This window comes from Lynx canadensis, chromosome B1 (genome assembly GCF_007474595.2).
Source record: "Lynx canadensis isolate LIC74 chromosome B1, mLynCan4.pri.v2, whole genome shotgun sequence".
NCBI classification, from domain to species: domain Eukaryota; kingdom Metazoa; phylum Chordata; class Mammalia; order Carnivora; family Felidae; genus Lynx; species Lynx canadensis.
This window is the reverse complement of record NC_044306.2, coordinates 202,136,802-202,164,585: the sequence shown is the minus strand read 5'-3', so window position 1 is coordinate 202,164,585 and position 27,784 is coordinate 202,136,802. Positions and strand designations below refer to the sequence as shown.

At 58.2% G+C, this 27,784-nt stretch overlaps 1 protein-coding gene across 1 annotated transcript in view; it reads right to left on the bottom strand.

Moving 5' to 3' along the window:
- SORCS2 (sortilin related VPS10 domain containing receptor 2) overlaps positions 1–27,784 on the bottom strand; it is a 359,214-nt gene that overhangs the window by 207,432 nt on the left and 123,998 nt on the right. Inside the window, exon 2 of the mRNA XM_030314516.1 lies at positions 22,217–22,284. Coding sequence (XP_030170376.1) covers positions 22,217–22,284 — 68 coding nt within the window. The remainder of the gene's footprint in view (positions 1–22,216; positions 22,285–27,784) is intronic.

Genomic DNA, 27,784 nt, shown 5'->3' with positions numbered 1-27,784 from the left:
GATGGGCTGCGTCTGAGCACCCACAGCTCACGGCTGGCCTGGGCCTGGGTGTGCGAGGCATCTGCCGCGTCCCCAAACAGCCAGGCAAGCAGAGCCCGGGCAAGCGCCTCTGGACCCTTCCCCACCACGGCGGTCAGCCGTCCAAGGCAGAATCACGCCCGCTCCTGAGTCACAGGCACGTCCCAGGAGCTGGGACCCCCCTCGCCCCACTGCTGTCCCCACTCAGGCACTCTGGCCCATCCTGGCCCCGCAGAGGCAGGCACATCCTGGGGGCCAGAGGGCCAGGATGGTTCTTTCTGCTTCACTCCCAGCCGGGCATCAAACACTGGTGAGGAAGGGAGGCAGGAGACGCCCAGCCCAGCAGGCTCAGGACGTGCCAGACCTCTGCGGCCCAGACAGGGACAGCGTCTTGCCTGAAGCCCTGAGCCCCAGCTTAGATTACACTTAGGGTCTGGCTGCAGTACAACGGATCGGGGCGGGTGGAAGCGGCCAGCCACGTTCGATCATTCAGAGACGTGCAGGGGCCTGAGCCCGCCCTGTATAAGGCTTCGCTCTTCCCTCAACAAGAGGCCCCTGAAACAGTGCTGTGTGCACCCCACACCGATACAACCAGCTGTCACCACCCTCGAGACTCAAGCTGTGCCAGAATTCCCCTCGGGACATCCAGAAGTCCCCAAACCCAGGCTTTAGCACAAAGGAGCTGTCCTGGAGGCAGCCAGGGTCAGCTAATCATCGAACCCATCACATCAGGCCCAGAAACGGCCCCTTCCCACCTGCTGCCACCACTGCAGCCTCCTTGTCTGCACGGCCCGGCTTCCATGCCCCCCCCGGAAGGCGGCCCTCATCACCCCATTGCTCTGAAACACCCCAGATCCATCAAGACCCCCACTGTTACTAACAGGGGCCAAGCCGGACTCCACACGATGGGACCTTTCTGGAACAGAGTCTTGGGAACCGTGTAGGAGATCCGAAAGCATAGGCTTTGCACACAGGTCCACTTGAATCAGGCTTTGCCACTCACAGCTGTGTGATCCTGGGTAAGTTACTTAATAACTCTGAGTCTCGGTTCCCTTTGCATATAACGGGGATAATAAAGGTCCCTCCTCCTGTGGGATCTGTCCAAGGATCAAGCAAAGTGACCATGTCGGAGCTTGTCCCTGTGCTAGGCACATTCAAGTGCAGAATACCTGTGTTATCCTATCGATTGGAGAACACCAACCCCCTCCCTCCGCTGACCACCTGCAGCTTCCTGTAGCTCAGAGAACCCTGGAAACTTGGCCCAAAGCCCACCACCCAGAGGGAGCCCTTGAGAGCCCGAGTTCACCAGAGTGGCCAAAAAGAGCCTACTGGCCGATCCCCCATAAGCACCCGCCTGCTTCGTCCAACCTACATTAGGAGGTTCACTGGGAGAGTCTGATAGGCACGGGCACGGGGGGTGGTGGGGAAGAAAGGGAGAGAGGGCATCTTCCCCCCTCTGTCTGAAGCAGCACTGAGTTTTCCCTCCAAAAGTGGCATCTACAGCACTTTGAAACCATGGTGCTTAATGACGGGCCCCCAAGAGCCGCCCTCGGCTGAGCGCTGTGTGCTGGGAAGGCTGCTTCCAGAGCTGGACGCACACCCCCGGCTGGGCGGGCCAGCGCAGCCACCCGGGCTTCTCCGCCTGGCTCGGGGCCACCAGCCAGCCCCAGGATCCAAGTATGTGCTCGCTGACTGTGGGAAAGTTGTCTCGAGTGGAACAGGCCCCCGGCACAGGGATTTCTTCCCAAGACAAACACAGGCCCTGGCACACAACTCCAGCTCCCTGACTGTCCCGTCGGGTCGCAGCTGAACGCAGCAGCCATGGGAGAATCCGACGTGTGATGCTTCCGGAAGAACCCGTGATGGGTAGCAAGGTGCGGCGGGACAAAAGCACACGCTTGCCGCTCCCGAGTCCCGCGGGGGAAGAGCCAGGGGCCTGCCTCTGGAGGCGGGGGCCCCAGGCCCGACTGCAGCACTGGACCGCCTCTCCCGTGCACCTGTTTCCCTCCGTAACCAGAAGAGGCTGGGCTAGATGGGGGCCCAGTGCCAACAACCCAGGGCTCGGGGGTCATGCACAACGATGGAACCTGGGCCCTCCCACTGGCCAGCACGGTGGCCCTGGGACATCACAGCCCTCTGCCTCCCTGCCCCCTCCTTTCTCCCAGGCTCAGAACCCCAGGTTGCCGCTGGGAGATCCCAAAATTCGTCGATGCTGGCAGCTCAGGAACACCACCCTCAAGTCCCCTCTGGCCAAACAAAGCACGCCCGGAGGTTAGGCCTGAGAGCAGGCTCCCAGCACGTGATCTCTGCAGGCCTCGTGTCTCCTCCCCAAGCCCGGGGGGCACTGGACTCCCTCTGCATTCAGCTCCCAATGCAGCGGGACAGTCCCCATCTTAGTCCCTGGGAGGGATCGGTGACTAAACCACCAGCAGAAAGCGGAGGGTGCGCTGGGCCGGCTTCTCGTTTAAACGTCACCAGAGCCTCCGGCAGGGGGCTTCCCTGCACGTTTTGTGGCAGCAAATGGCCACTGGGGCCTGTCCTGTGGGACTCCACGGCCGGCAAGGGACAGGGCTTGGGGGCATCCACTGAACTGGAAACACGAGGCTCTCGCGTCACCGAGCGGCTGCGGGCAACTTCAGTGTGGAAGAATCCCACACCCGGGAACGTGCAGGGAGCGGGAGACGGTCGCTCACGGCCTCCGGAACCCGGCCCGAGGAGGCCTCCACCTCCACCTGCCCACGCGGCCCCCAGGCTCCCCGAGCTGAGCCCACCGGGGTCTGTTCCACCCTCCCGCTGACCCCGCACCCAGGAGGGGTCCGGCGCCCCTGGCGGCTCCCAGGACGGAGAGCCTGGCCCAGCAGGAGGTGGTTAGAGCGGCCACCGGGGGGTCTGAGGTCCCCCTACCCCGACTTCAGGGCTGGCTCCCACACCCTCCGGCCCGGCCTGGTGACCTTCCCGGGGCAAGTGGAGGCCTGTTGTGTGACGGGGTGTCGAGCAGACCTGCCAGGACCTGTAGGCTCAAAGCCCCTCCTGTGGCCCCCCGCCCCATAGTGACCACAAAGCAGTGGTCCCTCGTCCTGCTCCTGCTGAGCACCCCTGGGAAAAGCCAGCCCTGCAGGGACAAATTCCTGCCACCACGAGGGGGTGCTACCAACATGCCGGGCCACTCTGGACAAGCCTCGGCATCTTTCCGAGCCTCCCAGGACCCACCTGACTCGGAGGGCTGCGTCGACCCGGAGTTAGCAGCCAAGAGGCAAAGCTCAGCATCCACACTGGGCAGAGACAGTGCGGCCAGGAGAGCAGGCACATCAGACGTCCCCAGTGCTCGGGCCTGTATCTCCCGGGCTCTCCGGGCTTCCGCCCCGTGCTCCTGCTTCAGAGGGTTTGCGAAGGGGGCTGTGACCATCGTCTAGTGCTTGGAAGAGGAACAGAGGGCTCTCTGACACCTCAGGCCCCACCATCTCTTCCTCACAAATGGCCAGGAAGAAAGTGAGGGGCAGGGGACCAGCGGCCACCCGTGCTCAGCGCGTGGCGCGTCTTCACGCCGGGAAAAGCTGGCGACCTCCAGACCGCTCTGCTTGGCCGGGGGCATCCTCTCAGCCAGCTGGTCCCAGACCCCGGTTCCAGAAGCCTGGAGGGCCTGGGAATCTTCCTGAACCACGGTGGGCTGTCACCAGCTCACACAAGCTCACGCTCGTTCACGCCAGCTCACACGAGGTCAGACCTGCTCACACTGGCTCATGCAGGTGCACACCAGCTCACGCCGGCTCCTACCGGCTAGCTAGAGCCCGTGATGCACACGTCCTCCAAACTCCTCTCTAGCTTGAAGCTGGCCACAGTGGGAGAATTTGCACCACGGACATTGGTAAGAACTACACATTTGGCAGATTCTCTTGAGGTGCTGTTACCCATTTACCAGCACACCCTCGTCCCTAAAGGCCCAGAATCTAAGACGCTAAAGAAAGCCTCACACCCCTGAGAAGGCAGCTTGGGTCTCCCTAGCCATGACCCTGCCTGAAAACTGGGCACCGGTCCCAGGCAGGAAACAGACCTGTCCCCCCACCCCTCCCCAGCCCCGGAGCAGCTCACAGACCAGCCAGACAGAATGTCCAGCCTCTGCCCCCAACTCCACGGGCAGACCTCCTGTGTGCCAGGCACCGTTCTAGGCCTTGGGGCCAGAACGAGGCCCCAGACAAGGACATGGTCCTTCCGGCCCGTGCCTAGCGGGGTGCACAGACACACCCCAAATGAAGAAACGGTACCGAGGCTTGGGAAGGAAAACTCGATTAAAGTAACAGCATTACAAACAATGCATGGACATCGCGAGAGATTAGGAAAAACGCGACACAGAGAAAGTAGCATGGGGAAAATTACATCTCACGGGCAGGGTTGCACGACACGGGGTCGTCAGGATGGTGGCTCTGAGGACGCGGTGCTGAGCTGACCCCTGACGAATCGGAGTCTGGCGTGGCATCCAGGTAGGGGCAACGGCAGCACCGACCGTCACCCGGGTGGGGACAGGAGATGGTGACAGAGCCCCCGGCCCCTCCAGGGCCAGGCCTGTGGCACAGTCACTCAGCTGTCCCCGGTGCCCGGTGGAGAAAGTCGCTGGCTTGTGGCTTAGAGACCACATTTGCTGCACAAAGGGCCTCAGACCAAATTCAGTGACCCTAGCCCCCAGTGCCGTCCCCGAGGGCAGCTGTGCTGCCTGAGAAGGGTGGTGACGGTGACGCGGTCACATTCCCTGACGCTTCCGGTAAGCAAGGTGCCGGTTGTATACTTCCTCCCACCCAGACAACACCGTTATCCCCATCTCGCAGATGCCAAGGTTAATAACCTGAGCTCAGAGAGGGGGAGTGACTTTCCCGGGGCCACACAGCTAATAAGACGGAGCCAGGGAGGGCTCCGCATGGCTCTGAAAAGCCTGTGCTCTCAGCCACCTGTCACGCTGTCTTTAGGAGAAGACAAGAAGCGACGAGGAAGCTGGGGGGGGTCTTTGGGGACGTGAGCGATGTGGCGCCACAGGGCGGGGTGGCGACAGGGGCCGCTCCCTCTGACACAGCAGAGCCCCCCCCCCCCCCCCCCCTGCACCCTCAGCCAGCAGCCTGCACGGGGTCCCAGGCAGAACTGTCAATTCAAATACCTACCATGGAGGCAGGGGAAGGACGCAGGGTCCACAAGCCGCGCAAGAGAACCGGGAACGCGACCTGGGACTCCGTGCGCGAGGACAAGAGCGGAACCTAACAGGAGCGAAGGTGACCACCAGCCCAGGCCCCGGGCGGCTGCCGGCTCCTCCTGTGGCGGATGGCGGGTGGCTGGGTGTCATCGCTCACGCCACATGGGCTCGGGCTGGCGGCTGCTACTGACAGGGCCTGAGAAGAGGCCGAGGGCCACACGGCCCCTGAGTCCCCCCGAAGCCGCCCCCTCCCAACAGCCACCGCTGCGTCTTCAAAAGCCACACCGTCCAGTCTAGCGCCCGGGCCCTCGCTCCGCCTCCCCAGCAAGGCCCACACGGTCTTTGCAGCTACCCTGGTGTCTGTGGCCACGGAGTCCCCACGAGGGACCCCACCGTGGGAAGGTCCTCCCTGTGGAGTCCCGGATAGATCCTAGGTCCGGACCCTGCAGCGTCGCCTCCTTCCTGAGCCCTAGGGTGGCACCTGGCAGTCTGGAAACAGCCTTCAAGCCCTCCCTCAACCTCCTCTGCTCCAGACTGAGCCCCCTGTTGCCAAAAATGGCCACGGTGGCCCCCTCCCTGTAGCCACGCCTCTTTGCAAAGGCCCCCCCGTCAAGAGGCAGAGTGATTTCCCTCACCCCTGCATGGAGGCTGGTCTTGTGACTTCCTTTGGGCCACAGAATGTGCAGAAGTGATGTTCTGCGATTCCCAGGCCTGCGTATGTCCACTCTTTCGCAAATCTCTGTCCTGCTTCCGTGCGTGCAAGCCAGGGCTAGCCTGCTGCAGGATGATGGACAAGCGGCCTCCAGGACAGCCAGCCAAGCCCCAGAAGCAGGTCACCTAGAACCAGCCGCTAACTACAAACACACGAGTGAGTCCAGCCAAGAACAGAGGAGCCCATCTGAGTCCAGCCCGTATCATTGAGCCACAGAATCATAAACTAAACGAATGGGTGTCGTTTGAAGCCACTGATGTTGGGGATGTTTGTTACGCAGTGAAAGCTAACTGATATACACCACCCCTGCTCCTTCATTGGTTCATCCTGTAGAGGGTATGGTTTCCAGCTCCCCAAATTTCTAAGCTAGACTTCTTTGAGACACGACCTCCGTGTTAGAAGGTTCCTGATAGAATGGAGATAATGGCCTATGGGCCTCCACCTCCCTGCCTCCCTCCACGCCCTACCCTGCACTCAGTGTCCCCCCAGTCCCGCTTCTCAAATTCTCCCCACTCTCTCCCCTTTTCGGGGCTTGGCATGGATCACCGCTCTGTCTGAAACACTCCTCCTGTTCATCAACCTGGGTTCACCCTGAACATTCAATCATGATGCATATGCCACTTCCTCCAGGAAGGCCGGGCTCACCCCTCACTCAGCTTTGCTCCCTCCCTGAGCACTCTCAGACCCTTCCTTCTTGGGGACAGCTCCTGTGTCACCTTATGGCATCACCTGGCCCTGGTCTGCCTCCCCGCCAGGACAGGAGCCCCGTGAGAGCAGAGGTCGTATCTCACTCATTCCACTGAATCCCCAGAGCCGAGGGGCATATCCAGGATGTGCTAAGTGCTCAGAAAAACTTGATTGAAGAGAGGGAAGGAGGCAGGGGACAGGAGGGAGGGGACAGCAGGGAGGAGTGACAATGTTTCAGAGTGGCAAGGGTTCCGGCCGATGGCACCAACTCATGTCCGATTATGTGACACCAGCTTCTTCCAGGGTCCTTTCCACCATCACATGCTTATCCCGGCACGTTCCCGCGGTATCGGCTGAAGAGGTGCTGAGCACCAGAGCCCTTCAGAGGCTGCTCCCTTCATCCTCTCCCACCTGCCCTGGGGCACCTCTGCTGATCCCCTGTCACCCCAGTCTGGCTCAGGGGCCGCCCTCCGGCTCACTCCCCATTGAACCAGAAGACGTCCTTCCCTCTCTGAATCCTCTAGGATTGCAGCAAGGCGCTCCTCCCCCCCCCCCCCCCCTCCAGTAACGGCCACCCTCCTTAGCACAGCTCTGGGAGGAAACAGACCCATTTTACAGATGGGCAGACAGGTTCAGACGTGGCGAGTGACTGGCCTAGGGTTGTTCATGAATGGCAGAGCTGGGACATCCAGAATTAGGGTGCCCATAATTCTCCCAAATATAACAAACATTAGTGCCTACCTCCCAACAAAGTAACGTGCGTGGCAAAATGGAAACAACTACGTCTTTGGAGCTCAGCAAACTTCAGGAAGAGAATCGTGCTCTATCCTGCAGCTCCTTCCTTGTGGGTGAGGAAAACAGGGCTCAGAGAAATGGACTGAGTGTCCCTGGCACCGGCTAATAAACGGCAGAAGCGGAGAACCCCCTGGGTGCCGCGCGGCCCCCAGCACATTCCCTGGATGCTGTTTGCCCCGTAAACGGGTTATGTCTCCATCCTTCAAAGCACATTCGAGCGAGGTTTATTACATAATAGAAAACAAAGATCGTTTTCTCATATGTTTCCCACTCAGGGAGTTTTATTAAAATGCAATAAATCTCCAGGACAGAGCGTGATTTTAATGCAAAGGGCAGGGGGTCCATCTGTGTTCTTCTATAGACCACAGGGAAAGGCAGGGGGGAGGGGGAGGGAGCATAGGATCCGAGTGGGGGAAAGAATGGAACGTCTCTGTGAGACTCCGTCCCTCCCAGGAGCTGGGACTCTGCCCTCAACGGGGTCCTGGAGGGCAAGGAGGGATGAGGCTTTGGGGTGCCAAGGTCTTGTCACATACAACTTCTCCTTCTGCATTTTCCACTCTGCCAGCTGGCCTCCCCAAACCACGTGATTGCCTTCCCACCGTCCCCGCCAATTCTGCAGCCGTGTGCTCGATCTAATCCACAACCCCATGCATAGCTCCCCACTGCCTAGAGGACAGAATCGGAGCCTCTTGTTTGGCACACAGGGCTCCTTGGTTCAACCTCACTGGGCTCACCAACCTAGTCTCCCACAGTCCTCTGAACACCCCCTCAGGTTAGCCACTGCTAACATCTTGGGATTCCTCCCACCAGGCTGGTTCATGCCTCTGTGTTTCTGCAGGTAATGTTTCCCCTGTCTAGAATGCCTTTCCTGCCTGTCTGCCTAGAAAACTCCTATTCAGCCTTCAAAGCCCAGCTCAGATATCACCTCCCTGAAATGCCCAGCTGCCCTCTCCTGTGGCTTCCTCAGCAGATGTCGGTTCCCCCGTCGGTCGTTTCCTCCCGAACAAGGCTGGTGTCTCGTTCGTGGCCAACCCTAAGACCTGGCAAAGTGCTGGTACAAAGAGGATGCTCGAGAAACGCTTCCAGAATTTAATTATGGGAAAATGTGTCTTACTATCTTATGTTCACCAGGATGCCCCAGTCAGGCTTTCAACTGAGCAGAGACACCGAGACAATCTGAGGGCCACCACCCCTGGTGCCCTGTGTGGGCAGTAGAATAACGGACCCCCCAGACACGCCCGCATCCCAGAGCCCAGAGCTTGAGCAAACACTACTTTACGGGCAAAACCGACTGTGCTGATGTGACTAATCGAGAACTTTGGGACGGGGACATCGTCTCGGATTCCCCCAGCGAACCCCATCTAATTACATGGCTCCTTAAAACGTAGGAGCCCCGTCCAGGCTACGGTCAGGGAAAGAGACGGCAAGACAAAAGACGGGCCAGAGAGAGGCCATGCTGCCGGCAGTGAGGACAGAGGAGGGGCCGCGAGCCGAGGCATGCCGGTGGCCTCTAGAGGCTGCAAAAGCCCAGGATAAACATTCTCCCCTGAAGTCTCAGGAAGCGAATGCTTGATTTTAGCCAGTGGGACCCACATCAGACTTCCGCCCTCCAGAACTCTATGGCAATAAATCTGTGTTGTTTAAAGCCACTATGTTTATGATACGTTGTTGCAGCAGCGAAAGACAATGGATGTATGCTATGCACCACCCTCAGCCACTTACTGGGGGGCTCTCCCCCGCCCTGGGCATTTCCCAGCCTCTACATCGTTCCCTTCCACCCCTACTACCTTCCTTCCCACCCCCTTCACCTACCCTTTGCAGCGTGGTGAACTCCTATTCATCCTTCAGAACCCGTTCCCAAGGCCTCAGCACGTCCCACAAGCCCACATCCCCTGAGGCTCAGCCACGCCTCACAGCGCTTTCACACGCCGTGGTCGGTGAGGTCCCGGACAGCAGATGTCTGTGTCCCATTCACTCTGAGTGCTTGAGGCCTAGAACAGTGCCTGGCACTGTTGCAGGGCCTCGAGAAGCACCTGGGAAGTGTCGGGGCTGGGGGTGGTCAAGGTCAGAGGCCTCCGCCCACGCGTGGGGGTCTGGAGGACAACAGTGCACCTTGTGACTTGCCTTACCCGCAGGTGCATTCGCACCGGGACAGCAGGCGGCCCTCCTGATGCTTCTGTCATTTCCTCTTGCCTACACGGTACTTTGGTCTCTCCCCTGTCCCAGTAGGACGGCCTCAGAGACAAACCTGCACACGTTCAAACGGGCGTCGAGGTCCCGACCCCCTGTAGTCCTACATGCGCGAAAGGAGGCCTGACCTTAAGAACGGATCCCACGAACGTCACCAGAGATGCGGGAACAACACACAGACAAGGCCTCTCACGGCAGCCTGCTTTACATCTTTACCTTTGGGGCAACTGGAAACAACACAGAGGTCTGAAAACGAGGATTTGGTTAAATAAATAGTACCTCCTTCAGCTGAGAGTTTATTATGCTGCTACTAAGAACAGCAGTTTTGAAAATATGCAGAAGCATAGGAAAATGTTTAATACATAATATTAAAGTGGGATCTCAAATTTATAGAACATGTATGTATTTGCATCTTGACAAGACTAGTGAGAACCCTCATCTCGAACGTTAACAGCCATGATCTCATAAGGTGGGTGGACACGGGATGGGACACGGGATTTATGCCTCACCTATCTTAGAACTTCCAAAGTTTCTATGATAATCACATATTATAATTTTCTTTAAATAAGATTTTTTTTTTTAGTGAGAATTTTCTGGGGAGGAATTTAGCAACATCTTCATCAAGACAGTGGCATCACACGGCCTCCTGTTTGAGGGAACGTGAAGCGGCTGCCACGGAACCCACGAGCAGAGCTCCGTGGGCGGTGATCTTGCTCAGTGACCCCCGGGGCCTGTGTCCGTGCCAGAGTTTCTGCCCGGCAAAGGGGACACAGGAGCCCTGGTCCCAAGAGGAGGCGGGCAGCAGGCCGCGGGAGAGGGTCTGGGAGAGCCCAGCGGAGGCACCTGGCCTAGCCAGGATGGGACACCTGAGCACAGAGGGACAGGGCCGGGGAAGCAGGGCGGAGGCCTTGAGGGGGGCTGCCCCCAGGGAGGCCAGGCGGGGCGGCAATGGGGGCAGAGGGGGCTCTAAAGGGAGAATCTGCAAGTGTCCTGAGGGCCAAGGAGACGGCCCTTGGCTAAATGCAGACCCAAGAATCAGATCAGGACCCAAAATTCACAGGCTGCCCTTCCCCACTGAGCACCTGTCCCCCATTTCTCAAAATCACACCTGAGACGGTCACAGGGACCGGAAGCCGCGCTGTGGGCTTGTACTAATGTGCAGGGTGGCTTACGCGGCCCGGCCCTCTGTCAGAGAGTCCCACTCAGAACAAATCCTCCACTGGGGGCAGTCGCTGCAGGGCCTTCCCAAAGAAGCTGGGGACCTGGGTACTCTCTGCTCACATCTGCTTTTTCCCTGGCCTCTCCGGCCGGCAGGAATGGAGTCAGAGGAGTGGGATACAGGAGAGGAAGGGAGGGAGGAAAGCAGGGGAACAAGAGCTGTGTGGGTGAACCGGGATGGGAGGCCAGGGATGCCCTGAGACCAGGGCAGGCCCCACCCGGGAAGCCAGACTAGTCTGGAAAAGACCAGAATGTTCCTGTCGCCTGCCAAAGCCACCTCTGTGTTTCCCCAATGCAGCCTCTGGTTGCAGAGGGACTGCTGGTAGGCGTTGTGCAGGAGTGACAGCACTCAGGGGGATGGGGAGGAGGCCCATATGTGAGAACTCAGTGGCCTCGCCAACACGGGAGGCACCTTGCAGGGAGAGCCGTCCTGGGAGAAAAGGCACACCATGGTGGTGCCCGAGGACGGGATCCTTCTCCAGAAAGTCCTCCTTGACCACCAACTCCCTGCGCTCAACTGAGTGTGGGCGTCTCACGCTTCCCCGGTTCTCAGCTTCATCACAGTGCAGATTACACACCATGACCCCAGGTGATTGCCTGTCTGGTCCCTTCACTCCACTGTGAGACTTGGGGGTCATTGACCATGCCTTACTCAAACCCAGAGCCTGGATGGTTGGATGTGAGGACAGGGGATTAGTAGACATGGGATGGATACATGGGGGGTACAGGGTGGATGGATGGATGGATGGATGGATGGATGGATGGACAGATGAGTGGATGGATGGATAGATGGATAGATGGATGGATGGGTGGATGGGTGGATGGATGGATGGATGGATGGTGGGTGGATGGTGGATGGATGGTGGGTGAATGGAGAGAGGGATTGGTGGGTGATAGATGGGTGGATGGATAGATGGATGGATGGATGAATGGGTGGATGCATGGATGGATGGAAGGAAGGATGGCTGGATGGATAGATAGATGGGTGGATGGATGGATAGATGGGTGGATGGATAGATGGATGGATGGATGGTGGATGGATGGATGGAGAGAAGGATTGGTGGGTGATAGATGGGTGGATGGATAGATGAATGGATGGGTGGATGGATGGATGGATAGATGGGTAGATGGAAGGATGGATGGATGGGTGGGTGTTGGGGGGTTGGTGGGTAGACAAGAGATAGATACATGGGGGGATGGAAAGATGAATGGATGGATGGATGGATGGATGGATGGTTGGATAGGTGTTGGGAGTTTGGGGGGAGGGAGTGGATATGCAGGGGATGGATAGATTAATGGATGGAGGATAGACAAAAAGAAGGGGATGGATGGGTGAGTGACAGATGGTGGGAAGAGAGGGAGAAAGGAAGGGAAGAGCCTAAGGCAGGCCAGGGAAGGAGGAGGGATGTGCCACAGGCAGAGAAGACAGTCACCACCAGCTGGGAGGTGTCCTCAGGGTGTGTGGGACAGGGGAGCCAGGAACTGAGTGAGGGCAGAGGGAGGGAGAAGAGGCTTGGGGGCTGGGGACACTGAGGGATTGCCTCAAAAGTGCTTGACCTTTCAGCCACCCAGATCTTATTCCAGAGTATTTTACAGGCACCTCAAGGCCTAAGAGCTGACCTCATCAAACTGTTGATTCAAATCAAGTCAGCGCCTGTCTTGATCCCTATCTGCTCTGAGTCTTGATTAAATCAAACTCAGACCTCCACGGTGATGCTGGAGCACACACGGAGAGAGGCCAGCCAGGGAGGGACGGAAAGTCCCCCGGGGAGGAAGGAAGCAGGCCTGGCACCCACTAAGTGCCAAGCGTCCACAGGGATTAGCTGCCGTCCTCATCAGAACAGCCTGGGACGTCGGCACGGCCACAATCTTCTGCTCGGATTACACAGGAGAGGATGCGAGGCAGGGACGTCTCGGCCCCCCGGACTCACAGCATGATCTCTGCAGGGACACAGACCACCCAGAGCTCTGGCCCACGATTAGCCTACAGGTAAAGCCCATCGATGTCTAAGACGGTCTCTCTAAAATCCCCACTCTTTCCAGGCCGCCAAGGGGCAAAGCACTTCCTCTCTTTATAATTTTCCCACTGCAGACCGTGGCTATAAGCCCTCGGCACCACCCGCCTAGAAGGACCTATCAGCGCAGCTGGTCTTTGTTGGCCCTGACACTCAGGGCCCCAGGGGGCCGCCGTCAGCTCAGGAAGCGCACTGCACACAGTCTCTGTCCACCCGACCCTGGGACAGTGGAGCCACGTGGACCTCCCCAGGCCTGGCCATTATCCACCTCTGCAGGGAAGGACCTTGATGATGCTTTGTACCAGTGCATGTGAAGAGGTCCTTGGGTGGCTGGGGTTCACTGCTCAAACTCCCGAGGCCCTGCATTCACAACACAGAACGTGAAAAGTCTGTGCATTAAAAATGGAGAGGGAGACGCCAGAGGGCCACGGAGTCAAATCTGATTTTAAATAGAATGGTGTAAATAACACAGTAACAGGATGGGTAAACAGAAGTGATCTGAAAATCTCAAACATCAGCTCTACCAGAATACAAACTCTATAAAGCAGAGTTTCCCAAGGTTTGTTCCGAGGAAAACCCATCCCGAGAAATGCTCAGCAGAACAAAAATAAGAGAATATGTAAATATTAAAACGTAGAAGGAAAATAAAATGAAAACTAACTCAATTTCAATTTAAAATGAGATAACATTTACATAAAATCAAAACGAAAGATTACGGGCTCAGAGGAGATAGAGAAATGCCACGCAAGCTTTTCCGGGAGATGTGTGATGTGAGTTGGCATGGCAGGGACTCCCAAAGTCCTACTGCAAAGAAACGCGGGTGATTTTCAACCTCGGAATGTTCACCAGACTTCTATGACCACAAAACATGTATTTTCTGGAAACACGTACGACCTGTGTGACACTTCCAACTGTCAATCAGCAAACCCTGACTTCGCTCCTCTCCCGTCCCCTGTTGGTGTCGGGTTGGACCCCGCGAATTGCTTTGGTCAACGGAACTCGAGCAAACGTGGCGGAAGCGGAAGCTTTAAGTGTGCTTGTGGGGTTGGCTTGGTTCTTGAGCCGCAGGGTGGTGCCTGGGAAGAACCCGGCCCGATGGCCTCTGCCCCCTCAGCGTGGATTCCAGAACAAATGCAGGTGGTCCAGGCCACGCTCTCCAGCTCGCAGCCTGAAGTAGGGCTCCCCGGCCACGCCCCGTCCAAGGAAGCCAGACCAGTCAACCCAGGGGTGTGAGCCTAAGTGCACGGTACACATCACCGAGTTTGGGGTGACTCATTCCACAGCATGATTGTCACCATAGCTGACTAATACACCATCCCACAGAAGTACCCTTTTAAGACTTGCACACAAAATAACATGGCAAAGAGAAACATTATTAAGAGGAAACACTCTTAGAAGCTGTTGGGAAAGAACGAACAGCACAAGGCGGGAGCCGAAGACGCACTCAGAGGACGCGCATCTTAAAATCGAGGGTCCTCGAGAAGACCTGGGCTATTGGCAGTGGAGAGGCAGGGTTTAAAAAGTCGAGCACCTGGAGCCTGTTTCCGATTCTGTGTCTCCCTCTTTCTCTGCCCCTTCCCCGTTCATGTTCTGTCTCTCTCTGTCCCAAAAATAAATAAACGTTGGAAAAAAAAAAATTAAAAAAAAAAAAAAAAAAAAAAAAAGTCGAGCAACCCAAAAGAACGAGATAGAAGACACAAGCAGGTAAATCCCAGGGGAGGAAACGTGAATAGTCAACCAACAAAGGACAGTATGTTCGACCTCACGAGGAATCACAGAACTGCGAAATTAAACAAGAGGGGGCTACACTCTTACATCTGCTCGAGTACAGATATACGAAGTCTGACAACTCAGAGACGCGGGTGTCACTCCACAGACAGGCTGGCAGCAGGGAGAGAAGGAAGCTGGAGACTCACGTGTGGGCGCTCGCTGCAGCCCTGGTGGGAATCACAAAATGCGGGGGATAAAACTCCTCATGCTCCCACGACAGGGGACACATAAGTCAACCAGATGATACGTGCCACGTGCAGAAATCACCAAAACCGAGGTGGGAGCACAAATCAAATTACAGAAGGTGAAATGACACCACTTCTACCCATTTTTTAAAAAATTTTTTAAATGTTTATTCATTTTTGAGAGAGAGAGAGAGAGAGAGAGCAGGGGAGGGGCAGAGAGAGAGAGGGAGACACAGAATTGGAAGCAGGCTCCAGGCTCTGAGCCATCAGCACAGAGCCCGACATGGGGCTCGAACTCACGAACTGTGAGATCATGACCTGAGCCGAAGTTGGACAATTAACCGATGGAACCACCCAGGCGCCCCTGTAATAGGACATTTCTTGAAGAGGAGAAATCCCAGACAGGAAAAAATTAACATCTATTACAGCAGGGAATTGGTCTTGGGCTAGCCTAGGCTCTGTTATGATAACAGCTAAAGCCCTAAATTTCAGTGGCTCACCAGCCACTGGCCCCCAAACTTAATCAGATGACCCCAAAATAACTACAAGGGAGGCTGGGGAAGGAAGGAAACGCTTGGATTATTTGGTGAGCACTAGATTAGACTGTCTCTGACACACGGTACCCAGTACATTCTACAATTCATGTATACATTAAAGACTTCATGATTAAATTCAAGATAGGAGAAAGAGAATCACTCCACAAAAGGTAGGGGATGCCAGCAAGGCACTCTGGAAGAAGACCTGAGACCCACGCCCACCCCCAGTATTCCCGAGGTTTCCCCTGTGGAAGGTCCTGCCCAAGGTCATAAGTGCCAGGGGAAAGGTAGGGCTGGTGTGGCTCTCATACCGGCTCAGTGATGGCACAGGCACAACGCCAAGTGGGCTACAGGACTGAGGCTGCCATGCTCAGTGTGAGGATGCAGGCAGTCCCAGCAGAGAGAGGTGGGGTGGGGAAAGGTGGGCCAAGGTCCACTTTCTCCCCAGCGTGGGGATGCCCCCAGTCCCCTCGTGCTCCACTTGACAGCATCAGAGCCAACTCTGTGTTCCTGGCCCCCACCCCATCCCCTAGGACGGCCTCATAGGTGTAAAGGGTTCTCTAGGTCATGTGAGCATCTCCTAAGAACCATGTCACCATCCATCCATCCACCTGTCCACCCATCATGTGTCCACCCATCCATCCATCCATGTGTCCATCCATCCATCCATCCATCATGTGTCCATCCATCCATCCATCAATGTGTCCATCCATCCATCCACCCATCATGTGTCCATCCATCCATCCACCCATCATGTGTCCATCCATCCATCCATCCATGTGTCCATCCATCCATCCATCCATGTGTCCATCCATCCATCCACCCATCATGTGTCCATCCATCCATCCATCCATCCATGTGTCCATCCATCCGTCCATCATGTGTCCATCCATCCACCCATCATGTGTCCATCCATCCATCCATGTGTCCATCCATCCATCCATCCATCCATCCAATGTCCAGCCTGTGGCAGATCTGTGATGGGTTCTGGGCACCCAGTGATCACCAAGGTGGACATGACTGGTCTCCATCCCCAATAAGTACATGTTCTGGGTGGGGCGACGGGGGATAAACCGTACCCAAGAACTCCCACACTCAAGGAGAGATACGATAAAGAATGCCTGGGGGCTACTTACACTGAGAGGTGGGGTGTCCTCCTTGAAGAAAAGAGGTTTGTACTGAGACTAAGTGTCCACAGGGGCCAGTACCTGAGGGTCAATGCCGAGCGCATTCCAGGCAGGCGGCCCCAACAGGCACAGCCCCCTTACAGGGACCAAGCTGGGCGTGGTGGAGGCTCAGGCAGCAGGCTGGCTGGACGCTGAGTGGCAAGACAGGCTGGGCTGCGGAGTGGGGTAGGACCCGGAGCCGTGGCTTTTATCCAGGTCCCTGGGGAAGCCCCAGCAGGAAGCTAAGCCTCACTCCTAAGCAGCCGAACCCCTGGCTCCTCCAAGTGTGGTCTCTGGACCAGCCCCGATGGCAGCATGTGGCCACCTGTTAGAAATGCAGACCAGGAGACCCGAGTGACCGTTGAAGCCAGAAAGGCAATGCCGGAAAGACCCCTCCTGGGTCTGCTCTCACCTGGGGGGGCTCCTGAGGGGGGCTCCACACTGAGTCTGCATCTTCCAAGGCATGGCCCGAGCGGCAGTAGTTTTCAAGAGATTTCCAAGTGACCCTTACATACCTCCTCCCACCGAGGACCCATTTTCTACTATCTGCATGTGGCTCAAACCTCGATGGCTTGCAGGTACCTTCCTGACGGCGTTTGTGAGGCAGCCGAGCCTCACCGGCCGTTTGGGATTCAGCGGCGGTGACACCAAATGGGCCTCCCAAGACCCAGCCCAGGCTGGACACCGGAGCCGTGCCTGCCGTAGCCCAGACCGGGCCAAATGCGGGCCCAGGTCGGGCACAGACATCGGGCGATGCTGAGGCCCCCAGGTGACCCCGGAATGAGCCAGGGCCCTGCTACCCCAAGTGTGCTCAGCGGGCCAGCAATCCCAGCATCGCTAGGGGCTTGTTAACAATGCGGAGCCCCGGGCCCCACCCCCGACCCAGGAATCGGAATCTGAATTTTCACAAGACCCCCTCCCCCCCGAGGCTCTTCTTCAGGATGTGGATTTTCAACCAGGGACAAAATTGCCCTCAAGGGGCAAAAACTGGTTCTCGAAGGGTGCGAAGGATCTTACGTTTTTATGTACAAGGCGCAGGTCACAGTGAACTTCAACAGAAATACAGTCGTGGGCGGAGGGGCACCTAGGAGAACAGTGTCTCAAAGGCTTCCTGCAGGGAATGGGGCCGATCGAGCAGACAGTTGAGGGTCCCAGCTCCAGGCCGCGGGGGCCCGGGGAAGCACCAGCCGGGGACTTTGCCTCCAATCTGTATCAGGGGTGCCCGTTCGTCCCTTTGCCTGGGAGTGGTCTCAATTTTCCAGTGGATAATGCAGTGTCCTGGGAACCCCCGAAGGGTTGCCCCTGGGAACGTGGAGGGACAGCCCTGAACCAGGGGAAGAACCAGGCGACATCCTCCTGCAGGCAGGGTGTGGGGGCACAGGAGCATTTACAGATCACGTCCATATTAATTCCAAACGCTCTTTATCTTTACCTCGCAACCTCTATGGCCCCACCGTGGAATAGATACAAGCCGCACATCAACTCTCAGAGGGACCGTGCATGCCCACGCTCTTCTGTACTTGCCCCTGCAACCTCTGGCTCTGCCCACTGGATCCCCCACCCCTACACCTGGACAAGGAGGGCGGGATGCACAGGTATCAGTCTTGGGAAGCCACCAGGGGACAAGGGAGCAGGGCAAGACTGTGGGCGTGTGTGCATCTCAAATCCCTGGGGCCTTGCAGGGGCGAGGCTTGGAGGGGCGGTGAGGGGCAGCGGGGGAGGAGCTGGGAAGGGGCTACAGGACCCCACCAAGGATGAAGAGGCAGCAAGGGAACACAGGTGAGGATGGAGAGGGGGCGACAGGGGCAAGAGCCATTTAGGAAGTCAGATCCGGGCAGTGCAGCCCAGGGGTGAGGACCGTGCAGTGAGCTGAATGACACAGCCAAGCAGATGTGTCCACGACCTACCTCCAGAGTCTGTGCACGGCCTTATTTGGAAAAGGGGTGGTTGTGGATGTCATTAAGTCAGAGCTCTAGAGATGAGATCACCCCGGATCACCTGGGTGGACCCTGAATCCAACAATAAGTGTCCTCATAAGGCACACACACAGGGCAGACACACATAGAAGAGGCCGTCTGAAGCCAAAGCTGGGGGCAGGGACTGGCATGTCCCCCACCCCCACCCCAGGAGCTGGAAGAGGTGTGAAGGATCCTGGGGGAGCCCGGCCCCACCCACACCTTGATCTCAGACTCTAGCCCCCAGGGCCATGAGACAGCAAATTCCTGTTGCTTTAAAGTCCCTACTTTTTGTCCTTCGTTCCAGCAGCCCCAGGACATTCGCACAGACTGGACATCGGGCAAGCGTCAGGCAGGCTGGTCTGGGTGAGTGTGTTCCTCCTGTTGCCATCAGCCCTGGGAACCCAAGATGGGAGGTGCCCGCACAGGACCGGCTCTGAAGCCAACTGGAGGCTCTCTGGAGGGTGGGGGGCAGCCTCGCTCCCTCCCGGTGTCCCTTCCGCAGAGTGGAGGGCACGGCCCCACCCTGAAGACCGGACGGGGTGACATGGGGCCCCTGAAATGCAGGACCATTAAAAATGCACTCGGCTTACATTTCAGAGAGCGATTTCCAGAATGTAAATACCATACCTGTCCTTAAAAATGGATTCACGGGGACCGCACAGGAGAACCCTGGGGAGGCTCAGGGCGCGTCCACCGAGTGAGTCTCTAATCCGCGTGATCCAGGCACGGGCTCTGTCAGCCCCCATCCACGTGGGCCTTGACCAGCAGACGGAGGCGGGGTGGCATCCCCACGCAAGACCAGTGGCAACCTTTCCACTTCTAAAGACACTCACGCAGGTGCCAAGATAGAGGGCACATGGGCTGAAAATGCTCGCAAGAGGAAAACGTGATTGGCAGTCGAACACAGACGCTGCTCATGCTCCCCGGGAACCAAAGGGACTCAAACGGGAGCGGCCGCTGGGGCCTAGACGGCGCGGGCCAGAGTGCCGCCCGCTCGGGGGCCTGCAGTGGGCCGGCCGGCCATCCGCTCACTCTCCGGCTCGGTCGTTACCCCCCGGGCTTCTGCCCAGAGAACAGAAGGCGAAGGACAACCACACGCCTACATTTTTTTTTTTACGGCAGCAGCGTGGCCCCGTGTCAGAACGAACCCACCAAGGGCTAGTCCGCGGCCACAGAAAGCGCTGATGCGGACACGGTCCAACCTCGAGAAACTGGAAACAGATGCGTGAAGAAAGGAGAACGCAGAACTTTCTTCCACGTCTGACTGTATAAATACGTCCGCGAGAGAAAGATACACAGAGGATGTAATGGCTCCACGCCGGAAGTAACGGGTGGGGCTGGGGTGATCCTTCCTGACATGACTAACGCCTTTGCGTGTATTTTTAATAAAGGAGAGGAAATGCCTGCACAGAGACAGTGATGAGAAAGAACATGGAGAATTGGTCTGTTGATCTGCTTCGGAGAAAAACTAAATCGAGACCGTGTACCGTTCTGGGGACCTTTCGTGTCACCTCGCCGGGCCCTCATGCTCTCCCAGGCGGAGACAGAGCGGACAGAGCCCCCCGCTGGAGCAGCCCTGAGGTGGGTGGTTGGCCTCCCTCTCGGCTGCTGTAGCCACGTCTGAAGAATCGGGAGTCTGGAGCCCTTCAGCAAAAATTCCCGGCCCCCGTGCCACGGGGTGGCCCAAATCCACGCGTCCCCACCGCATCCCCCATAAGGGTGGGCAGCAAGCCCTACGTGTACCCCACAGCTCTGTCCTGTGGGCACAGATGGCAGCGGGAAGGACTGTTCCAGCAACATTTATGACCTCCCGTTTCCGAGCGCAGCCCACGGAGATGCTGGAGGGAGCGAGGGAAACCGGGCATTCCGGATGGTCAGCGAGTGCGGCCGGTGCAGGGAGAGCCCGCCCGCCCGTCGGGACGCGGCTGGTGTGCAGCATTTGGGGCCAGCGAGGCGGCTACTCTGGGATGCTGCCCAGAATTCAAGGCCAAGAGAAGAGCCAAGTGCCCCTGTTCACTCTGCAGCCCCGGGGGGACCTCCTTGGACCATCCACCTAGCAAGAGACAACGCCCTCCATGGGCCAGCCCGTCCCAGGGCCTCGCCCTGAAACCCTCAGAGGGCCGCAGTGAGAGGTGGCGGGAGCTTGAGCGCTCACGCCATGGTCCACTCTCATCCCAAATGCTGAGCTGCCTCCCCGCCACACTGAGCGGGACTTTTTAAATTTTTTTTTTTCAACGTTTATTTATTTTTGGGACAGAGAGAGACAGAGCATGAACGGGCGAGGGGCAGAGAGAGAGGGAGACACAGAATCGGAAACAGGCTCCAGGCTCTGAGCCATCAGCCCAGAGCCCGACGCGGGGCTCGAACTCACGGACCGCGAGATCGTGACCTGGCTGAAGTCGGACGTTTAACCGACTGCGCCACCCAGGCGCCCCTGAGCGGGACTTTTGAAAGCAAGCCTCGGACCTCTCCTCGGGGGTGAGCTGCTTCAAGGCACAAGACGAAATGACGAGGGGGAGCGTGGCAGGAAAACAGCTGTCCTCTTTGTAGGATGCTGACCCCTCTCCTTGAGGCCGACAGAAGGACTGGGGGGCTGGCTGGGCGGGGGGGGGGGTCTGCAGGGCGAACCCGCGAATCCACGGCCGGGAGGAGCCGGCTAGGAAAGGCTCTCTGGCTGGAGGGGTAAGAAAAACGCAGGGCAGTACGAGTGGTTTGCTTGCTCCCCAGGCTTGGTCCCATCAGCACCGCCGGTGACCAACCCGGCTGCCCCAAGACGCCCCCATTCCTTATACAAGAAGGAAAGGACCCAGCTGGAGGTACTATTTCAAGACCTTCCCGGAGCATCACGGAAATCCCCCAGCAAGAACCAACAGAATGAATCATCAAGCCTCTGCCCCAGAAGCAAAGCCAAGAGCCAAAAATAAATCAACTCAGGGGGGCTGCACACATACAGGAGTCCTGATGAGCGGGCAGAGGTGTTTTTTTTATGGATTCCAAATAGAAAAAAATGAATTAATTGGTGCTTGAGAAACACACCTTGAAAAACAAAACGGTCCAGCACACCCAGGGAACGTGGGAGTGGCGAGCAGCGCGTGGAGGAAACACAATCGTGGCCCGAGGACAGCTTTTGAGACGACAGCCCCAGCCGCCCGGGAGCCTCCCTTCCCCCTCCCTGGGTGAGCAGGTGTAAATATTGAAGATGATAGTAACCGAAATGATTTCTCCAAAACCTCCTTCTCTCCCACCTCATTTAAAACATCAAAGGGGCTGCTTAATGTTCTTGGACTGAATTCACATCTCACATAGAAAGAGATATCCCCCGTCGCCAGTGGGTTATTTATTTACCGAGCTCTTCGGCTGAGCCAGGAAGAAAGAAAAATGTCTGAACAATGAGGATAATCGGCATACTTGGTGGACTCCAGAAGCCTCTCGTCTGAAGTTCAGGGCGTGAGCGGAGGGAATGTGTGCACTGACCTGAATTCAAAATGCAGACCCTCTTCCTCGGGGAGGGAAAAAAAGGCAGGGGGAGGGGGAGGGGGAGAGGAAAAACAGAAAGAAAAGAGAGCGAAGGAGCTTTCTAAAGGGCCGTCTTTTCTCCGGTGCCGTTTGTGCCCACTGCCGAAACCCGCCGTCGCTTTCCACCGTCTCCTACGTGCATTTTGTAGCCAAAGAAAAGTTGCGAGGCCGCCAACTCACAGGGCTTCTCCAGCTGGGCGTCTGGATCTCAGCCCTCAGTCTCGGGAGTGGTGCAGGTGCACAGGGAGAGAGGCCCGCCCTCGGCTTGACTTACCGCCACAGAGAACTTTCCAGAACCTTCCCCATGTCGGCGTGGTAATACTTCGTCAGGATCAAGATCACCTGTGGTGGCAACAGAGAGACAAAGGCAGAAATCAGCCAGTTTCGAGGCTCTGAAAGAGGGATGTGGGGACGTTCCCTGACCCAGTACACATCAGGGGCCCGGGTCTTTCTGTCGGCTTCCCCGGGAGGCCCCAGCCAGCCTGCACACAAGGCCGGTGTCCGCCCTGAAACCTCCCAACCTCCCTCCGTCCTCAGAGTGACTTTGGGACCATCCCCATCCTGCCAGGGCCACCAGGTAGCTGGCACTCAGCAGGAAAAATTCTTAAAAATTGTTTTAATGTTCGTTGATTTTTGAGACGGAGAGAGAGAGATGGGGCGTGAGCGGAGGAGGGGCAGAGAGAGAGAGGGAGACACGGAATCCGAAGCAGGCACAGAGCCCGACGCGGGGCCCGAACCCACGAGCCGGGAGATCGTGACCTGAGCCGAAGTCAGATGCCTAACCGACTGAGCCACGCAGGCGCCCCTCAGCGGGAAAACTTCAAACTCGTCCCCAGACCACCTCAAACCATGGTCAGAGGGTCAGCCGAGCTAGTGTCCCAGAGTGCCGGGCAGAGGACGCGTTTGACAAGGCTTCGGGAGATGGGGCCTCGTCCCCACCAGGGCCTTCGAGAACACCTGCTGGGGCCGCCCCAACACACGGGCAGGCCCCGGAAGCTGGGGCCTCTGCCCCTCTCCTGCCAGTGCCGGATGATGCCGGAACCAGCGGAGGGCTGGGGAAGGCGCACGAGGGCGGCCGAGGCGGCAGGCGGCCCGCACATCATCGACGGGGCACACGCTGCTTCGCGGCCCCTCAACTATCATCACGCGCGTGGGCCCCCCCCCCCCCCGCCGCCGACGAGACCGTGTCCCCTCACCCCCGTGCAGGAAAGGGAACTGTTAGGTAATAACAAAAATAAACGTGCTCAGAAGCACCCGAAAGTTCCTCCAGACGCACGGACGGATGGACCACCACAGAAAGGAAGTGAGGATTGGCCTGCCTGGCAGGAAAAGCGCCTTGTCCCCAGCGACTTCGCTGGCCAGTGCATTTTCCCACACATCACCTTTCATTTCGCTCGCTGCCAGTCTCTATTAGCTGCTCCCGGTTGCCATGGGAACCGGGGGGGGGACCCTGGGGACACCCCCCCCCCACCGGCTCCCAGCAGAGCCGTTAGCCCGGTTAATCTGGGGTCACCACACTGGCCGGCTCCGGGTTTGGTTCCTTCCCGCCCCGCACGGCCTCCTCTGTGTTGGGGACGCGGCTGCCCCAGACACCGTCTGGCTGAGCTTCCCCGGCCCGGCGATGAAAGCCGGGAAGATACGAGGAGGGGGTGCCAGCCGGGACGGGACGGCGCGCATTCTGGAGGCGGCAATGATCAAACGCAGACCGGAGGCCTCGGCGGCGGCGGGGGCGCGACGGCCCCGCCTCTCGCTCAGGAACAAAGCCACCTTCCCCTGCCAGGCGCTCGGGCTGCCGGAGACGAGCGGGAATCCTCTGAAGACCCGGGGAGGCGGGCAGAGTGACAGGGCCTGGACAAGCAGGAGACAAGCGTATTTTTAACCTATTGATTTATATTTTATAGCCTCGCTGCTCCCGGAGGGGATTTCGAGGAGCCAGAGCGTGACAGCTGGAAGGGACCTCAAAGTCTGCTTCAAATCCTTAAGCCAACATCCTCATCAAGCCCCAGCTAGCTGAGCTCTGCCCGCACACCTCGGAGGGTGGGGAGCTCACGCCCCAGCACGGCGTTCGGACCCCTCCTGGATGGGTCTCTCCACTCACACCCACCCCCTTCGTTCTGAGCGCCAGCCCCACCGGGCCTCTGCACGGGCTGTTCCTCATGCTGGGACCTTCTTCCCGCCCCCACTCCTGACACCTTGGGTGTCTCCCAGACCCCTCCTCTGGCTCAGTGCCCCCCACACCCTCCCAGACCCTGCGCTCTCCCCTCCAGCACGGCTCACGGGGTCTCTTTCGAACACTGGACGATGAGCCCTTCGGGGGAGGGGACTGTGTCTCGTCTTATGTCCCAGCACTGGGCACGGCACCTGCTGTCTAACACGACTAAGGCAATGAAGCCAGGGGAGGCGAGGGCCCTGGGTGAGGGTCTCCTCCCCTGCTCTGGCCCCCCTCTGCCATCAAGAGCACACACCGTCTACCCTTCGTGCGACGGACAGAATCTTTCTGCTGGCACCACCTTAACCCACGGGAGGTTTGGGCTCCGGAGGCCAGGGCCGGGGGCCATCCTTGCCCGGCGCTGAGACAAGGAGCCACCCAAGAGGGGTCAGCCCTGGGGGAGCCCGGCAGGCACCCCTCTCTCTGCGGCGGGCAGCGGAAGGCGGCCTCTGCTTTGGGGTCAGCCCCTCCGAGCCCCGGGGAACCTCAGTTCCCTGCCCTACAGCGAGGAAGAGACAGCCAGCTCCCTCCGTGGGGGTGAGGGTGCCGGAGCCAGCAGCCACGCTCTGGCCCACGCTCGCTGGCATCCGCTTGTCCCCTGGGCAGCAGGGACAACCCCTGGGTTGACTCGGCTCGTGCACATCAACCCTCTTTTCACCCGGGACCCACGTGCAGCTCCTGTCATTATTCCCACCTGCAGGCGAAGGAACTGAAACAGAGAGAGCCTAGGGGTGCCCGGGGGGCTCGGCCGATTGGGTGTCCTACTCTTGATTTCTGCTCAGGTCATGATCTCACGGGTTTGCGGTTCGAGCCCCACGTCAGGCTCTGCACTGACAGTCCTTGGGATTCTCTTCCTCTCTCTCAAAATAAACAAACTTTTAAAAAGGGAAAAAAAAAGGGAGACCCAGGTGGCTCAGTTCGTTAAGCATCCGACTTCAGCTCGGGTCATGATCTCACGGTTCACGAGTTCGAGCCCCGCGTCTGGCTCTGTGCTGACAGCTCAGAGCTTGGAACCTGCTTCCGATTCTGTGTCTCCCTCTCTCTCTGCCCCTCCCCTGCTCACGCTCTCTCTCTCTCTCTCTCTCTCTCTCAAAAATAAATAAACATTAAAAAAATTTTTTTTTCAGGCTGCCTGGGTGGCTCCATCGGTTAAGCATCTGACTTCGGCTCAGGTCTCGATCTCACGGTTCGTGGGTTCAAGCCCCGCGTCAGGCTCTGTGCTGGCGGCTCAGAGCTTGGAACCTGCTTCCGATTCTGTGTCTCCCTCTCTCTCTGCCCCTCCCCTGCTCACTCTGTCTCTCTCTCTCTCTCTCAAAAATAAACAAACATTAAAAAATTTAATCAAAAAGGAAAAGAAAGAAAACAGAGAGAGCTTAAAAGCTGCGGGAAAGCATACAGCACCCAGCACCCCAGCAGGTTCTGAACCGCTGAGCTGAGGTTGGGTCTCCACCGTCCGCTCTGCTGATACTGTCCCGCGATTCTCACACGTGCTTGAACAAGGGCCCCACGTTTTCATTACTTTTTGAAAGTCGTTTCAAAGAACTGAAAAGTATGGCACGCCCCTCTGGGGGTCCCAGCTAACAGCTTTGGAAATGAAATATGCCAGGAACCATTTTCAGTGGCTGGTATGTTAGCACAGCTCTGGCGTGCTTTGATCTGGGCGGGAGAAGAATCTGGAAGGGCACTGGGGCTTCTGCGTCCCAGCCTTCGCCAATGGTCTCCTCCCGCCCCGAGGTTGCCGGAGCCCCCCGCCCGCACGACTCCTTCCGGACAGTCAGAAATGCCCCGACGAGGATTGAGAGCCACGCCTGCCCAAGGAAGGACAGACCCCGCAGGTCCTAGGTCACCCTGTGTCTCCTCTTTTCACTCCTGGCCCCCCCGGCCCTGGAGGTAGGCGGGCTTCCCCCTGACTCCCCAGATACACCGTCACCCAGGTCTAGCCAGCCGTGACCCCGGTGAGGGAAGCCAAGCTCTCTGGGCTTCCCAGACCTGCCTGTCCTCGATGCTGCTGGCTGTAGGTTCCACCACGGAAGGGACGTGGTCCACTTGGCTCCACCCTGAACTCCCAGGACTCAGCACAGAACGAAAGCTCACAGTATTTGTTGAGTGAATGAAGGAACAAGTCAGAGAGTAAATGAATAAATACTCCTTCCCAGAAGCGGATCCGGAGAGGACACCGAATCGGTCCTTCGGGCCACTGTCACCGCCCACAAGTCCCTGCTGCCTAGGGTTCCCTCCCAAGCCCACTGCCTGGGCCACCCTCTCCTGACCCAGGAAATGCCACCCAAGGGTGCAGAACATGGCCCGTTCCGGAGGCCCCCAGCGACAGCCATCCAACCCTCAAGGGACAAGCTCGGGACCCCCGGTGGGGTGAGCCCACCCCCGTCCCAGTGACGGTGCCCACGAGGTGGCCCCAACTGGGCAGCCAGGGCCAGTGGGATGTCGTGCGACCCAAGCAGCCCCCCAGGGCCCCCCGTTCAGAAAGACCTGTGCTCGGTTTCATGCTGTGCTGTCACTGTCTTGAAATTCTTAAAGAAGTTTCAACGAGGGGCGTGTTTTCGCTACGCACTGGACCCCGTGAACAGCGGAGCTGGGCCTGAGACAGGTGCCCACCCCTCTGAAGTCCCCAAGTTTGAATCCCCCTCCAGCCCCTCGAGGTGCTGGAAAGAGAGTATCTGCCTGACCCCCAGTTCCACCAAGATGGTGAACCCTGTCTCCCGAGTCAGGGAGACAGGAAGCCAGGCCAAGGTGCGGGCTGGAAGGAGGCAGCAGATTTAATGGTGGAACCCATGGGAACCTGGGACAGCTTCCAATGCCTGCCTTTAGAAATGGAGAAACAGATTCAGAGAAGGGAAGGGGGGCCCAGCAGGGATAGGCCTGGTCCCCAGAGATCCCCAGCCAGGGCCCAGGGCCAGCTCCCACTGGCCCCGGGCACCATTCCAGGGACGGGAGCGGTGGCCTCACCAGCCTGCCCCTGCACTGAGAGGCAGCCGAGGGCTCTGTCCCCAGGAAGGGAAAGAAACCGTGATGTCCACACTCAGTCCGTGCAGAGACCCTCGGTGGGCAGAGGAGCCCCCACCCGGGCCCCGAGCAGCCTGCCTCCTGCCCAGGCCACAAGCCAATTCAAGACCCAGATAGTGAGTCTCTGCCCCCAGGACGCCCGACATGCCCTTCTGTTCCCCAGTGAGCCTATAAAATCCACTTAGAAATGAGGCGCTGGGTCTGTACCTCAAAGCTCCCGAGAGGGGCTTGTGGAAACAGCCCTGCGGTTGGAGCCACCAGCCGAGGACTCTGAAGTGGCATCAGGGGTCCGCCCCTGTGGCCGAGGCTGGCTCGGGGAGGTCTCGGCGCCCAGGGCGCACGGAGGCCCGAAGCACCAAAACGAACACCGCCACCTGCAAATGTGCTCGCCGCACTGTTCACATCGTCTTTCATCAGGTGCCCCCGCACGGCTGGCACGCTTCTCGGATGGAATAAAACTAAACAAGGAGGGTGTGGCGGCATCGGGACGACCCCGGCCCTCTGAGCCTCTGTCTCCTCCTCTGTGAAATGGAGCGGATTCGGGTACGACCCCACAAGGCTGCCGGGGGAGGGGGCGATGCCCATCCACGCGAGCCTATGCCTGAAATCAGA